Source organism: Staurois parvus, unplaced genomic scaffold (assembly GCF_062004578.1).
Source record: "Staurois parvus isolate SC_StPar_1 unplaced genomic scaffold, SC_StPar_1.0 ptg001014l, whole genome shotgun sequence".
In the NCBI taxonomy this organism is placed as follows: Eukaryota; Metazoa; Chordata; class Amphibia; order Anura; family Ranidae; genus Staurois; species Staurois parvus.
Window position 1 is genome coordinate 1,209,115 of NW_028318810.1, and position 15,327 is coordinate 1,224,441.

The following is a 15,327-nucleotide window of genomic DNA, read 5'->3' on the forward strand; positions in this document are numbered from 1 at the left end:
ATGTTTTATTCATTAAATCAGATTATATTGTAAAATCCTTTTTTTGGTTCAAAATAATGTTTGTGTCCCTCATACTAGTTTCTAGGGGCAGGTGATGAAAATAGCACCTTGGCTGTGAAGGTTGCTGTGGGCGGTAGTGATGTATTTCTCCCAATTTTATACTCTCTGTTTTGGTCCAATAGGAATGCTGCATCGCTGGGATGACAGCCAGAAATACTTATCTGATAATCCCCACTTGGTGTGTGAAGAGACAGCCAATTATCTGGTCATCTGGTGCATTGACCTGGAGGTGGAAGAGGTGAGGAATCTCTGCTGTAAGAGTAAACTCATCCCAATAATGTTCCTTAATCATTTTGTGCGTGGGGAATGTATACACTGAATCAGGGGTGGGCTGACAACTCATGGGGCCCCCGGGCAATAGGGGATCATGGGGCCCCTGTGTCCTTTCCCACACTCAAAAAAGCCTATAAAAAGGTACCAGGGGTATTTCATGGGGCCTCCTACTAACCCCAGGCCCTTAGGCAGTGCTCGAATGGTCAGTCCGCCCCTACACTGAATGCAGGTCTGTTATCCCTTTGTGAAGTCGGAAGCCTGGGCAAAGTGAATATGGTATGCAACTAAAATGCTTTTGGTGGCCAGCAGTTTAAGGCTGGGTTCATATACATGTGGTGTGGGAGACTGTGCGTGGTTTGGACAGGAATCGCACCACATTCCTATTCAAATCACATGCAATGTCTTTGTGGTGTGATTTGAGCCATCCATTTGTATGGCTCAAATTGCACCAAATCTGACAAAAAAGGCACAAGACCCTTTTATTTTCCCCGCTCTTGAATCGGATAGCATGGTTGTTCACACCTATGCGATCCAATTCTGTCAGTCGCAGTACGGTTTGCAAACTGTGGGGTATCGTTAACTTAGCATTGACACCCCCCATGCGGTTCGCATGAATGCGGTGTGGGAAACGCACAAGATTATTGAACACATCCTAAGCCTTTTGCTGCCAGGCCCTGCCCTCCACTTTTAACCTCAGGGGGCCAGACCATTTTTTTTTTTTCTTTTCTATATTTCACTTACAGCTTTCAGAGTTTGTAAAATACCCCACAATCTAAACATTTTTCTGAAAGTACAGGACTGGTAGGAAAAAAGATTATTTATTATATGTTCCTTTTATACAGTGCCGACAATTTTAAGGTCCCTAACTCACATTCATACATACACATAGTAGGGCCATTTTGGACAGGAGCCAATTAACCTACTAATATGTCTTTGGAGTGTGAGAGGAAACCCACACAGGCACAGAGAGAACTCCAGGCGAGTAGTGTCATGGCTTGGATTCGAACTGGCAGTCCTAGTGCTGCCAGGCGGACGTGCTAATCACTTCGCCATTGTTACTGATTTTGCACCTGATGAGCAAAGTGACAAAAAGATGCTATTTTGAAACATGTAGTCTGTGGGGTTGATTTACTAAAACTTGAGAGTGCAAAATCTGGTGCGGCTGTGCATGGTAGCCAATCGGCTTCTAACTTCGGCTTGTTCAGTTGATCTTTGACAAAAAAACTGGAAGCCGATTAGTTTCTATGCAAAGCTACACCAGTTTTTGCACTCTCCAGTTTCGGTAAATTAACCTCTGTGTGTGAAGACTGAAAGTCTAATCTAGAGAGCATCAGAGTCAGTCCAGCTAAGAAGATGGGACTGAAGCAGTTTGTTCTGGTTGAGTGAGCAAAACGAGCTCTGCAACAATTAGCCAGACGGCTGGAAAATCTTCATTCATGTGTGGTGCTTTAATGCCCTAATGCGGGAGAAAATTTTATATTTCACCCAGGGCCGAATCTAGTCAGTCTGATGTGGGGGTGAAGTAAAGAAGCTTGGGGTGCAGGGGATGGGAGGCCAGCAGGACAGTAAACAGAAATCAGTAGGGCAGAGTACAGTTGGTTAGCAGGGCGGTGTCAAATGTGTGGATGTGGGAACTGAATTTTTTTTTTTTTTTTGTTCAAACCGCTGGTTGAACAAAAAAAAAGACTGATGTATGGGCTGCCTTACTGAGACTACCTTAAAGTGTAAGTTCACCTTTTTATAAAAAATCTGTAAGGTGACATAACACTTCACCCCCACCAACCCCGCTGTACTTACCTGGCATGATCCTGCATTGTCAGGTTCCCACATGCCATGTGGCTTAATCTCCTCTCTGTACTGTGCAGCCAATATGGACCAGGCAGATGCTAATTGGTCAGCATTGTCACATGAATGGCGCTTCCTGTCAGCACTGCAAGGAGAGGAGAGAAAGCCACGAGGATTTCAAATCCCCTGATTAGTGGAGCTGCCTGCAGATGCCTGACAGCACAGGATTGTGGGAGGTAAGTACAGTGGGGGTGGGGAATGGATAGGGGCAGGGCTGTGGATATGGGGGTACCACCAGTCCTCCTGTACGGGGCCAAGGCATCTGGGTGAACCAGATTTGTGGGCAGGGAGGGTGTTAAGCTTGGTGGGGAGGGAAATGACTGGAACTGATCCCCTGTATGGCTCTCTGCAGCAGCTGAAAGCTGGCTTCTTCTCCTCTCCCTCCCGCTGACTTTCATCTGCAGAGAGAGCCATACAGGGGATCGGTTCCAGTCATTTCCCTCCCCGCCACGCCCATCACCCTCCCTGTGCACCATATGTTTCCCTCTGCTGCCCAACCCCCCCCCCCTTCCCGTGTACCCTCACTGCTGCAGTGCTGCTTCCCTCTTCTCCTTTCCACCCAGCAACTGCAGTCACTAAATAGGATCCTTCAGGATGGAGAGTGGGGGAAAGGTCCGGTAAATATGTCACATTTACCAGCCCCTTCCTTTTCCTGAATGAACACAATCATTCCTGTACTGATCACTCATTGTGTTCATTCATAACTGAAGCCTAGTAAACTGTGGTTTTTGGGGGGGTTTTGGAGGAGGTCCTATCAGGTTGTCTGTATATGGCCCTGTGGTTTCTAACAGCAGCCCTGGATAGGGGTTCAGTGTTAAGTCATCTTTACAGAATTTCTATAAAGGTGAACTTACACTTTAAAGAAGAACTTTATTAAAACCAACAACAGTTGAGACAATGAACACCTTGATCAGGTCTATGTACAGTATAATTTATGAAGTACATGGGTCTGGAGGAAGAAAAAAAAAAGAAACTTTTAGAATGTGGTAGTCAGGATGAGAGCCATGTTCACATCAGAGGTCTCGCTTATATTAAAGTCAACAGCATTCCCTCTACACATCAGAGTCCCCCTTAAATCTGTGTCTTCAAAGCCCAACCTTACATCGGAGTCCCCAGAGTCCCACCTTACAGTAGAGTACCACCCCTTACATCAGGGCCCAGCAGAGTGCCCCTTTCACCACTGGTGGGTGGCTGGCATGAAAAGGCTTTAAAAAATAATTCCCCTGTTGCTGGATCTTAACTGCAAATGCACAGTTCCAGAGCCAGCAAGTTAGCCCAACTGCCAGGTTGGGCTGAAACTCATGCGGTGGAACGTGTCAACATAAGCCATGCTTGATAAGTGCCATGATGTCACTGTACATGTGCACACCCAGACCTGCCCACACCCGGACCTGTCCTGCTGCCTGATCTGAGGCTGAGCCTGGCAATTCTCTAATAGGATGGCTCCATAACTGTGCAGTTCAGAGCTGATGACAGGGGGAGTTTTTATGGCTCTTTTCTCCTGTCTGCATTTATGGACAGGTGAAAAGTGCATGTTGTGTGTGGTTGGTTTTGTTTTTTTGTTTCAAACCATCTGTAAACGTATAGATGGTTGACAACACACTGTTGGGGTGTACAAATGCTGCCACTGTGATTCTTTGTTTCGTGGCCATGAATGTGTGCTAATATGGAGTTACAGGGGTTACAGCAGGTGGTGAGGAGGTGATAAAACTGCTCCTCGCTGCCTGCCAAATGCTCTCTGAAGAGTGATCTTAACACAGACCAAAGTTGATGTGAAGGAGCTCTTAAAGGGATTCTGGGCAGGAAGGGGTAAAACAGAAGCATGACAAAGATGTGAGTTAAAAATCTATCAGTTTATCCAACTAGTAGTCTTCCTCAATAGTACTTCAGGTGTCTCTGGACATGAAATCAACTCTGGCAAGTTTGTGAAACCTTCTAGAACAAGGAGGGGGAGAGAAGGGAGGAAGATGGGGACAGGTCGGTCATAGTGCAGGGCTCAGTGTTCATACACCCCAGGCTGGGGTCAGAAGAATCGGGCACCATCATCAATCATGCAGAGAGGATGGAGCTTCCAGGTGTTGTACTTCATATCTCCTGCCCACATTCCCTTTCTGAGGCACAGCACTGGCCATGTGTGGGTGGGGCAGACGGAGAGAGGGGCGGGAGCAGCTGGAGCAGATCGAGTCCTGTCTCTTCTCCTGTTTATGCAGAGGGGAGGGGGGGAGCTCGTTTTCTGAAGTCTGTGACACACTGAGACTTGGCAGATGTAGCCAGCCACCCCTACAGACTGCTTCCCTGACCAATGGTTTGGCAACCCTACATGGGCACAGTATCCATGAGGGGTTACCTTGGTGGGTGCAGTTGCAATCTGGGGGATACAGCCCACCCCAGCACCCCCCTAGATCTGGCTATGGTTTCACCTCTTCATAGACAAGAATTGGTTGGTGGCCCAAAGCCCTAAAACATGCCTTGACCAGTGGTTCAAGTCCAGGAAAGCTCATGGTTTGATTGTTTGAGATTGATACGTTCGTATATAGGATTCTTAATATTCTTGTGGTCAGTTGTGTATGTGTAGCGCTTCACCAACACTTGAACATATTGTATGTCCTTTGGTATAAGGTATCAGGTGATAGCAGCTTGCACTTACTATTATTTATATCGGTACCAGTGGAGCGCGGGGGGACCAATATCTTTATAAATACAGTAATGAAACCGTGAAGATTCCAAACTCACTTCAGGGAAAAACAAGTTTGCTTTGACCCTCAGCATCACATACTCAACATTCCTTCCTTTCGTGTTTACTTTGTTAATCATTTTGTGGTGCATCAAGGCAAAAGGTGTGCAGATTCTTTGGGTACTCAGCCACATTCTTCTGGAAAAGCATGTACCCTGCCATCATGCTGCACAGTGGGACCCATGCTGTCCAAGGACAAGCAGAGGCCTCTCTTCAGAGGTCCAATACCCCTCCTATTGAGTCAGATCTAGAGCTCTTCAATCAACACGGAGCATGTTTAGGCACACCAGGCCAAAACTTTAGTTTGTGGGGAAAAAGGCACAGCATTTATATTGCTGATTAAATATATTTACTAGGCTTGGTACAATATTGATTTTTAATTCAAAGGTGAAGTTAAAATAAGATACAATATTGTGCTGACCAATCAAAAGCCCTCTAGTTCAAACTGTCATCGCTGCAAGGAGAGGAGAGAAAGAGGCGGGAATTTTAAATCCCCTTCGCTTTCACTCCTATTTTACCGCTGAAAATATGGAGCAACTGCTTCCATAGTATACATCCCCACACACCCACTCTCCGCTCAGCATGGGAAACATACAGGGAGGTTACCCGCATCACTCCTATGTGTACATGGGCTATGACAAGCATGGGTTCCCACAGGAGCAGTGGGGAAACCGCATGTGATTTGTATTGACGCAAATCACACCACAAAGTTTCTGGTATTGTCAGCATTTTCACAAGTACTTGTATCGGTGCATCCTTAATCAATAAATAAATAAATATACTACAATAACAAAAAACTGAATGTATGTGTGTGTATGTATGTATGTATGTGTGTATATATGTATGTATGTATATATATATATATATATATATATATATATATATATATATATATATATATATATATATTGTGTGTGTGTGTATATGTGTGTGTATATATATATATATATACACACACACACACACACACACACAATGGCACTGAAGTTAGTTGCCATTTGATCTCATAATTCAGGTAAATACAAAGCTTTAATGCATAATTAAACATTACTGATTGTTCTTTTGTTAAATTGTCTCTCCTGTGGGATTCCATCTTTTATTTGACTCTGCTTGATTGATGGGTAATTTCCCTCTATTAGCTGTTCTGGAACTGTAATGAATGCAAGGAGCTGATGTTTAGTGCAGTAGCTTCCAAGGAATGCCAAGGAATATAGCAACCCTCGGCCTGTGCTTTGTACACACTGATCATGGGTTGTGCTCTCCTGGGCATAAGATGACATGAAGAATTCTAGTTGTGTTTTACACCTTCATTCTGGCTGATTCTGATGCCAGCAGCAAAATGGGTAATTGTCAGTTTGGTGTAAACTAAGGCTACTTTCACACTGATATGCAGCAGAAATGCAACAAAAACACATATGCGTTATTACCATGTATTCACCACATTTGCAGTGCATTTTTTTAAGGGACGTTTGACTCAAAAACCGCACCAAAAACGCAACGCAGGTGCCTTTTTTTTAAAGCGGTTTTGCCGTGTTTTCCATTAATTTTCATGGGGGGTGCGTTTATGATGCAGTTTTTCTTTTACTGCACTAAACCTGCACTAAAAATGCAGCAAGCAGGATTTACACCACTGCAGACCTGCAGTGAACCAGTGTGAAGTGTTCCATTGGATTACATGGTCACATGTTTTTTTCTTTTTTCTTTTTTCTTTTTTTTTTTTTTTTTTTTTTTAGCGCAAGAAGAAAAACGGATCAGTGTGAAAGCAGCCTAAAGCTGGCCATAAACCTAAAGATTGTATGAATGAGAGAAACCCATAGCTTCCCCCAGCCACGATAAACAGCATGGATGGACAAATCTCTGCTGCTGACTATTGAATAAGTAATGACTGTAGCTGATTGGCTGCAGTCACTATTCTGCTAACATTTCTGCCCAGCTCCTTTTTATTTTTCAGCCGAAGTCTGTCGAGACAGGTGGTGTCAGCAGGACCACCCATAACTCATTTTGGCAGATTCACAGGAAGGAAGCTACAGTTTTGGGCCTCATTGTACTTATACATGCATCTTCTCCATCACGGGATGCACAGCTGTTTCATGCATCTGCTTGCAGTTAGTCTCATTGGAACACAGTGGTTGCATGGACACAGCTGCTGGTCCCAGTATGACATCCGTGCAGGTGCATGTCCCCAAACGCACACTGTGCTCATAAATATGCCTGTGTGCATGAGGCCTTGCAATGTTGTACAACAAAGAGCTAAGAGCTGTGATATTTGCTGTTTAAGCTGATTGTTTGCTAATATAAATTTAAATCTTCCAATCAATCAAGAGATCACTTTCCACATGTTATTTAATTTGATTTAAATGAAACCTTATTATCATTTTGTGGTTGGACAAACCAATGGATTAAAACAAGGATGTATCGTTTTAACATCCGCAGTTGCTGATTTCTGTTCATTCCCTTAAAGCAGTGTTTCTCAACCTTCCTAATACCGTGACCCTTTAATACAGTTCCTCATGTTGTGGTGACCCCCAACCATAAAATTATTTACCCAGTAATTATAATTCATGAGTGTCGTTTTACCTCCAATACTGCTGCTTTTAACAGAGTAGCTGCTTTTAACAGAGTAGCTGCTTTTAACAGAGTAGCTGCTTTTAACAGAGTAGCTGCTTTTAACAGAGTAGCTGCTTTTAACAGAGTAGCTGCTTTTAACAGAGTAGCTGCTTTTAACAGAGTAGCTGCTTTTAACAGAGTAGCTGCTTTTAACAGAGTAGCTGCTTTTAACAGAGTAGCTGCTTTTAACAGAGTAGCTGCTTTTAACAGAGTAGCTGCTTTTAACAGAGTAGCTGCTTTTAACAGAGTAGCTGCTTTTAACAGAGTAGCTGCTTTTAACAGAGTAGCTGCTTTTAACAGAGTAGCTGCTTTTAACAGAGTAGCTGCTTTTAACAGAGTAGCTGCTTTTAACAGAGTAGCTGCTTTTAACAGAGTAGCTGCTTTTAACACAGTAGCTGCTTTTAACACAGTAGCTGCTCTTTACACATCGGAAATATGCGTTTTCTGATGGTCTTAGGGGACCCCTGTGAAAGGGTCGTTCGACCCCCAAAGGGGTCGCAACCCACAGGTTGAGAACCACTGCCTTAAAGTGACCCTTTTAGTGCAGGTATCAATGTCTGAATGGCCAACATTGCATCTTAAGCCCCCATTCACATGTCCTATGCTCAGAAAAGTACATGACCCTTCCCTTTTTTTTTTTTTTTTTTTTTTTTTTTTTTTTTTTTTTTTTTGCACATACTCAGGCATATTTGGGCCCATAATGCTTCATGGTTCAATGAGTGTCTAGAAATGCATAACCAGCTTTTTGTGCATAAAAACTCCACTTTTGTAGAACTGTTCTCTTTTGTGCCCAGTCCAGGAAACACCTGAAGCTGCATGCAAAAATGGCTGTAAAATGCTCCAAAATCAATAGGAATAGACTTTCTGTTCAGGTGTGAATGCAGGCTCAGTGCCCGGCAATGCTTACTAAATCTGTCCTTTAAATCCCACCAGCAATTCATGGTTTACAGAGCATCTCACTGGTAACTAATACAATGAATAGCATTGCTAAGGCACTGACAATTCCATCTGTGTGGTTACCTTTTTAAAAAGTGTGATGTGAGTGGGAAGTCGGGAAATATTTTGCTGGTTATTGCCATGACCTCGTCTAAGAATTTTAGAATTTTTTTTCATTATTCATGAGTTTAATTCTTTTTCCTTGTAATAAAACAGCAGGTTTGAACTAGGAAACATTGCTTAACTGCTCTTCTCTGCACCTTCACAAACCAGACGTTGTTGAATATAAGCAGATGTATGTGCGCTTATATCTGCCTGCCCATAGGGATCTTGTGGGGCTGACACAGATGTCACTTATGTGATGTTCATTTTTTGTTCTGTTCCAGTTAGCAGGGATTTTTCTAGGATTCCCTTTTAAACAGAGTAGAGGGCGTCCATGTGAATGCTTCTGAAAAACACTGCAAAAATCTCTTCGGCCCCAAAGTTATTGTGTTCTGTGGCAGTACATTACTTTGCCACATTATAATGATTAGAGTGATTTGTAAATCCTTTTTTTTTTTTTTTTTTTTATATCTATAACAAACATCTTCACATATATCTATGTTCTACTTAACTTCTCTGTATAATGGTTTTGTACAGAGCGGCCCCGAACCTCTTCTGCTGGCATCCCCTGCCGACGCTTTTGGCTCCACTTCTTCTCTGAGTGCCCTCATAGCAAGCTGCTTGATGCTCGTGCGGGCTCAATCCCAAGCTATGCTGTATGCATCCATAGACACACATAGAATGGCTCGGCCCCACCCCCCCTGCTCCCTCCTCACAGGCTTTGACTGACAGCAGCAAGAGCCAATGCCTCCTGCTGCTGCCAAGTCTACTGTGAGAAGAGAGAGGGGAGAAGAGCTTATGCAGACAGGCACAGCGCTGGATTGAGATAGGTAAGTGTTTAAGGTGGGCTGGGGGGAGTAACTTTATATACACTTGTTGCACACGCTGTATAAATTTACTTATACACTCAGAGTTGTGTTTTAGTTGATGCTGTCAGGTCTTCTGTATGTGTTACATTTGATTCTTCATGGCATAATAACTATGTTTTCTTGCTGTAGAAACACGCCCTGATGGAACAAGTGGCTCACCAGACCATCGTCATGCAGTTCATTTTAGAACTGGCTAAGAGCCTGAAGGTGGATCCCAGAGCCTGCTTCCGCCAATTCTTCACCAAGATTAAGGTTAGAGCATTGATTTTTAGGTGTGCTGAGCCATGGGTACCCGAGTAAAACATAGAGAAATAATAGGATGACCACACACCAATGTCCTATAGAAGACCTCTTTATGCAAACTCTTAAAAGTATTAAACGCCGGACCACATTACAAAAAACCCCAAGGGAAACTCACACAGATAGTAGTTGTTTCTCGGGTACCCTGAAAAGGCCATGTTTTAGACAAGCCAATGCCTCGTGCCTTGGAAAAGCTCTCAGCTAACAGAGTAACACTCAGCCTATGAAAAATCGTAGTACCAGATGAGTTCAGTATGATGTGTAAACTTTAAAACCACATAAAATACAATCAAAGTGATAGGTTGTAGAGCGGGTAGCCCCAAATCTTTACAGAGTAATACTAAACACTGGGAGGAATGCCACTGATCAGAGAGATCCAGATGCAGGCAAAGTGCAGACCTAGTGTAGTAAAAAATTCATGATTGTAATACAAAATGCAGCTACATACTCTCAAAGCAAGTGTCAGTAAAAGCATGTGATCAAAGAGGAATGGGGTCCCTCATACAGGGCACAGTCTAGTAAGGGCTCGATGAAATCTCACAGCGTCGGGGCCAATAACCTGTAGAGAGCTGCACTATGAATCTGCTGTCACCGCTCCTGCTTGGCTTTCTCGCTGCGGCAGACCACCCTCCATAGATATATATATATTTTTTTTTTTTACTAACTAGCTGAATACATTTTTGGCCAAGATTTATGAAGTTTTATTTATTTGCAAAATTTTATACGAAAAACACTTTTTTTTATTATTTTTTTTTTTATTTATTTTTTTCCAAAATGTTTTCATTTATATAGCAAAAAAATTAAAAATCCCAGTGGGAAATAAATACCACCAAAATAAAGTTTTTTGTTTTTTTTTTTTGTTTTTTTTTTTATCTGTCTCAGATAAAGATAAAGTCTCAGAGGTGAAAGTGACCAGACTTGAAGTGGTTAAAGAGCCAAAGATAACATTGTGCGATTCTTCATGGGAGAAAACTATAGAAATATATTTGTACTGAGAACCGATTAAGGCAACCTGTCGGTGAAAAAAGCTGAAATAAGAGACAAAAGCAAAATTAACCTCTTCACACCGGCCGAACGCAAATGTGCAGCCTCCCGGCGTCTGGACCTAGACGCCCAGCACCTGAACATTTGCATTCTATTAAAAAAAAACATATGTGCTGAGAGCGTGCGCGCCCTGTGCGCTCCCAGCACACATGTCCGGTACTCACGGAAGCCTTTCATGGCGGTCACATGACCTTAAACCCTGCCCCGCCTCCCGGCTTCTGAAAAGGGGGGCGCCGGCGTGAAGGGGTTAAAGCATTTCATACTTACCTGTCCCAGAGCCTGTTTGTAAAATCTTTGCCTTGCATAGCTGCCTGAAGGATCTGCATTTCTTCCTCAAACCCCTACGTCTCTACAGGACATTATAGTGTCAGATGCGAAGATCCTTCAGGCGGCTTTCCTTAGCAGTGTAATGAAGTTTCTACGAATTGGGACAGATGAGTATGAAAGCAGGTGCATTTTTTTAATAATTTTTTTTCCCGTGACGGGGTCCCCTTTTTAAAATATGGCAACAGAAAAATGCAGAAAAGTATAGCTAATCATTGCAAACTTGTCCTTGATTTTGAGAGTTCTTTAAAAAATCTTTTTTTCATCTCTATCAGACTGCAGATCAGCAATATATGGACGCATTCAATGATGAGCTGGAATCCTTTAAGGAGAGAGTCAGGGAGAGAGCCAAGGTGCGGATAGAGAAAGCCTTGAAGGAATATGAAGAAGAGGAACGGAAGAAGAGGCTAGGCCCAGGAGGGCTGGATCCTGTGGATGTCTATGAATCACTTCCTTCTGTAAGTTGCAGTTTTCAATCCCCAGCCAATAATTTCCAAAGCTTTCATCTTTTCACATAAGATCAATGTACGGATTGAATGACCATATTCTATAGATTGATTTTGATGCGACAAATAAGGGGATGTACCAGAACAAGCAGTTGAATGGACGGGAGGGGTTTTGGGAGTTTTGTTGTGACTGGCACTGGTCATCTCCTAAGAAGTTTCATGGAAGCATTGGAAATGCAGAGAAGGAAAATTAGAGGGAAGCAACTGTTAAAGATACACTGCAAATTCTCGTACATTTCTGGGAACACTTTCTCTGTTTTGTACCCTATTCTGTCTGTGGCATGACTTGGCCACATGAAGCCTCGTGTGCCTCCAAGCTGTTTGCTTCTAGTTGTGGCTGTGCTAGGGCACAAGGTTGTAGAATATGGAAGTTAGCCATGAATAGTAGGTGGTGGTAGTCTATAGGTGTGATCACCCCTCCATTCTCTTCCTTCTTTTTTTTTTCTTAGGAATCTTTTGATAATTACTAGGGGGAGGGTTGTGTAGAGTAAGCAAAAACCTCCATCAGCTGACCTACCTCAAGGGAAATGGTTGCTTTTCAACATGAGAAAATGTGTGGCTGATCTTCCTTCCGAAAGCAGTCAGTTGGTGGTCTCTGCTGCTGTCTGAAGGGACGAAATGCTTAAAGGACGCCTTTACGATTTTTTTTTTGTGAAGTTTGTCTTTTAATGCCTCTTCAGTGGAATCCACATACCTAAATAATTACCTTTGGTCTCATTCTTGAGTTCCTTTGTGTGACCTGGCAACACACACAGCCTGCATATAAAAAAGTTCTAGCCGTGTCCAGCTCCTTCTGTGCATGTGTGCCACTCACTCCATTTAGTTCTATGTGGCTTCCACTGAGGGGACTGGGGGGAATATTTTTAAAGCCGAACTTAACTCTCCTATCATTCTTGGCCAAGGAAGCTGCAATCTTGGCTTTTGATTGGTCTGCAACTGCCATGATGCTGCACATGTGATCAGTTATGACACCAGACATTTGATGGTTTGACAGTTTGGTTGAGAGCACAGGCAGATTTGACAGTTGGCATTACCAGGACATACAGGGAATGTAACTGTTTTTGGAAACTTAAGTCAATGGGTTTAATTCTTTTAAAGTGTGTTTCCACTTTTACAGCCAAATTGGAATAACACCTCATTATATTTGTTAAACGTTCCCTTTCACATAGCAAAACGTTAAAATGCTTGCAGTCAGCCATGATACCTTCTCCTAAGAAAACTCTACAAGAAAAGATACTGTATATTTATAAAGAGTGAAAATGGAAAAGCACTGTTTTTAAATGGCAGGTAAACTGGGTGTTTAACCACTTGCTGCCCCAACGCTGTACATATACTGCAGTAAGTGCAGGCACAGTCGTGTGTATGTGTGTATATATGTGTGTGTATATATATATATATATATATATATATATATATATATATATATATATATATATATATATATCTCTGTATTTGTAATAAATATATATATATATATATATATATATATATATATATATATTAAAAAATGTGTATGTATGTGAGTGATCGACATTCTTCCAGGTTTGTAGTCCCATGCTGTGACTGGACACCGCATGCGTTTGGCAGCTGATTTCAGCCAATGATTTTGCCTGAAAGTCAGCTTATTGGCTGTGTCCAATCACACACACCCAGAACTCTGTGTACAAGGAATAAAGTAAAGGCAGCACATATTACACATTGTTAGGCACACAATGAACCCTTTGATTGCCCCTAGATGTTAACCCATTCCCAGCCATTAGTGCAATGACCGTTTACAGTATTTGCACAAACTAATTAATATACACATATTGGGATTTTTGGATATTTTGTCTTGGGCAAAGCTTCACGTTCCAGCACCTCCACCATGCACACGTTCTTGGTATGAAATATTGGCAGGTGGACTCGGTCAGCAGCGGAATACGGGGAAACGGCCCCTTCACCCTGAGGTGTTCACAGAGACACAGTACTGTGCAAAAGTCTTAGGCAGGTGTGAAAAAATGCTGTAAAGGAAAGAATCCTTTCGAAAATAGAAGTGTTAATCATCTAATTTTATCAATTAACAAAATGGAAAGTAAATTAACAGAAGAGACATCTAAATGAAACCAATATTTGGTGTGAACACCCTTTTGCCTTCAAAACAGCATCAATTCTCTTAGGTACACTTGCACACCGTTTTTGAAGGAACTCGGCAGGTAGGTTGTTCTTTGGGAACTAACCACAGATCTTCTTCTGTGAATGTAGGCTGCCTCAAATCCTGTTGTCTCATCATGTAATCCCAGACAGACTCCATGATGGTGAGATCAGGGCTCTGTAGGGGTCAAACCATCACTTCCAGGACTCTTTTTGTTCTTCTTTACACTGAAGATGGTTCTTAATGACATTGGCTGTATGTTTGGGGTCATTGTCGTGCTGCCAAACAAATTTGGGGTCAATCACATGCCTCCCAGATGGTATGGCATGGTGGATAAGTATCTGCTTGTATCTCTCAGCATTGAGGACACCACTGATCCTGACCAAAACTCCAACTCCATTTGCAGAAATGCAGCCCCAAACTTGGAGAGAATCTTCGCCATGCTTTTGCTGTTCCCTGCAGACACTCATTTATTGTAGTGCTCTCTTGCCATTCATGAACAAACTGCCTCCCGCTAAAGCCAAATATTTCAGATTTTGACTCCTCAGTCCAGAGCACCTCCTGCCATTTTTTTGCACCCCAGTTCCTATGTTTTCATGCATAGTTGAGTCGCTTAGCCTTGTTTTTTTTTTGTTTTTTTGGTTTTTTTTTCATTATTATTTTGGTCGTAGTAGTCATGAATGTGAAGTACTGTTTTTATGTCCTGTAATTTTACCCTCCCCAAAAAAAAGGATTTTGCAGGTAAAACAAAAATCATAATTTCTGTGATTTAAACTAGGCTTTCTGATTACAGCATGTTTCCATGATAAGGGTGCACTCAAACAGATAGGAATGTCCAGGATCTTCATGCCTGCTAAGCAGCAGCTGTCAGCACACCCTTCCGTTCACCTTTGTGATGAACTGGTAGGCACAGTGCATGTCCACATATCCCAAAATTTGCCCTGCTGTAACCTCTGTCATAGGAATAAACAAAAGTGACTTGACAGCCACTGGCAACTGACAGTCTTTGCAGCTCTGCGAAAGGAAGCGTCTCCAAAACTTCAGTCTGTGTAAGCTAATGGTAAGAAAAACTGACAGCATGCGTTACACTGACAGAAGGGGTAAAATAACTGAAAATTAGTGATTGAAAGAGTTGGTAATGTGCCACGTTGGCATCATTTGATTTCAGTATTAATACGTTTGATAAAAACCATTATTCCAACTTCTCTTTGTATTTTATTTCCAACAGGAGTTACAGAAATGTTTTGATACAAAAGACATAGAGATGTTGAAAGAGGCAATCAGTAAAATGGACCCCAAGGTGAGTTGGGGGGAAGTGATAACCACACAGGGTTATACAAGGGGCATTCAAGTCAAACCGGGACTTTTGAGGTTATTTAACCTCCCTGGCGGTATTCCCGAGTGTAGCTCGGGGTAAAGTTTTAGCACCACAAGCGGTAACCCCGAGCTACACTCGGGCTTACCATGCGGCGCTGCTCCGGTATCTGTTTCATCACTTACCTTGTCCTGCGCTCCTGCGATGTCCCTCCTGCAGTGTCCCCTGTAATGTCCTCCGGCGGATGCTGGCATCTGTCCTCTGGGTTCCGTCCCCTGCGA

The 15,327-nt window shown here is 42.7% G+C and overlaps 1 protein-coding gene across 1 annotated transcript in view; it reads left to right on the forward strand.

Annotated features, from left to right (window-relative positions):
- CDC37 (cell division cycle 37, HSP90 cochaperone) overlaps window positions 1-15,327 on the forward strand; it is a 29,710-nt gene that overhangs the window by 11,532 nt on the left and 2,851 nt on the right. Inside the window, exons 5-8 of the mRNA XM_089657630.1 lie at window positions 183-298; window positions 9,556-9,678; window positions 11,370-11,552; window positions 14,960-15,031. Of these exons, the coding sequence (XP_089513756.1) occupies window positions 183-298; window positions 9,556-9,678; window positions 11,370-11,552; window positions 14,960-15,031 (494 nt within the window). The remainder of the gene's footprint in view (window positions 1-182; window positions 299-9,555; window positions 9,679-11,369; window positions 11,553-14,959; window positions 15,032-15,327) is intronic.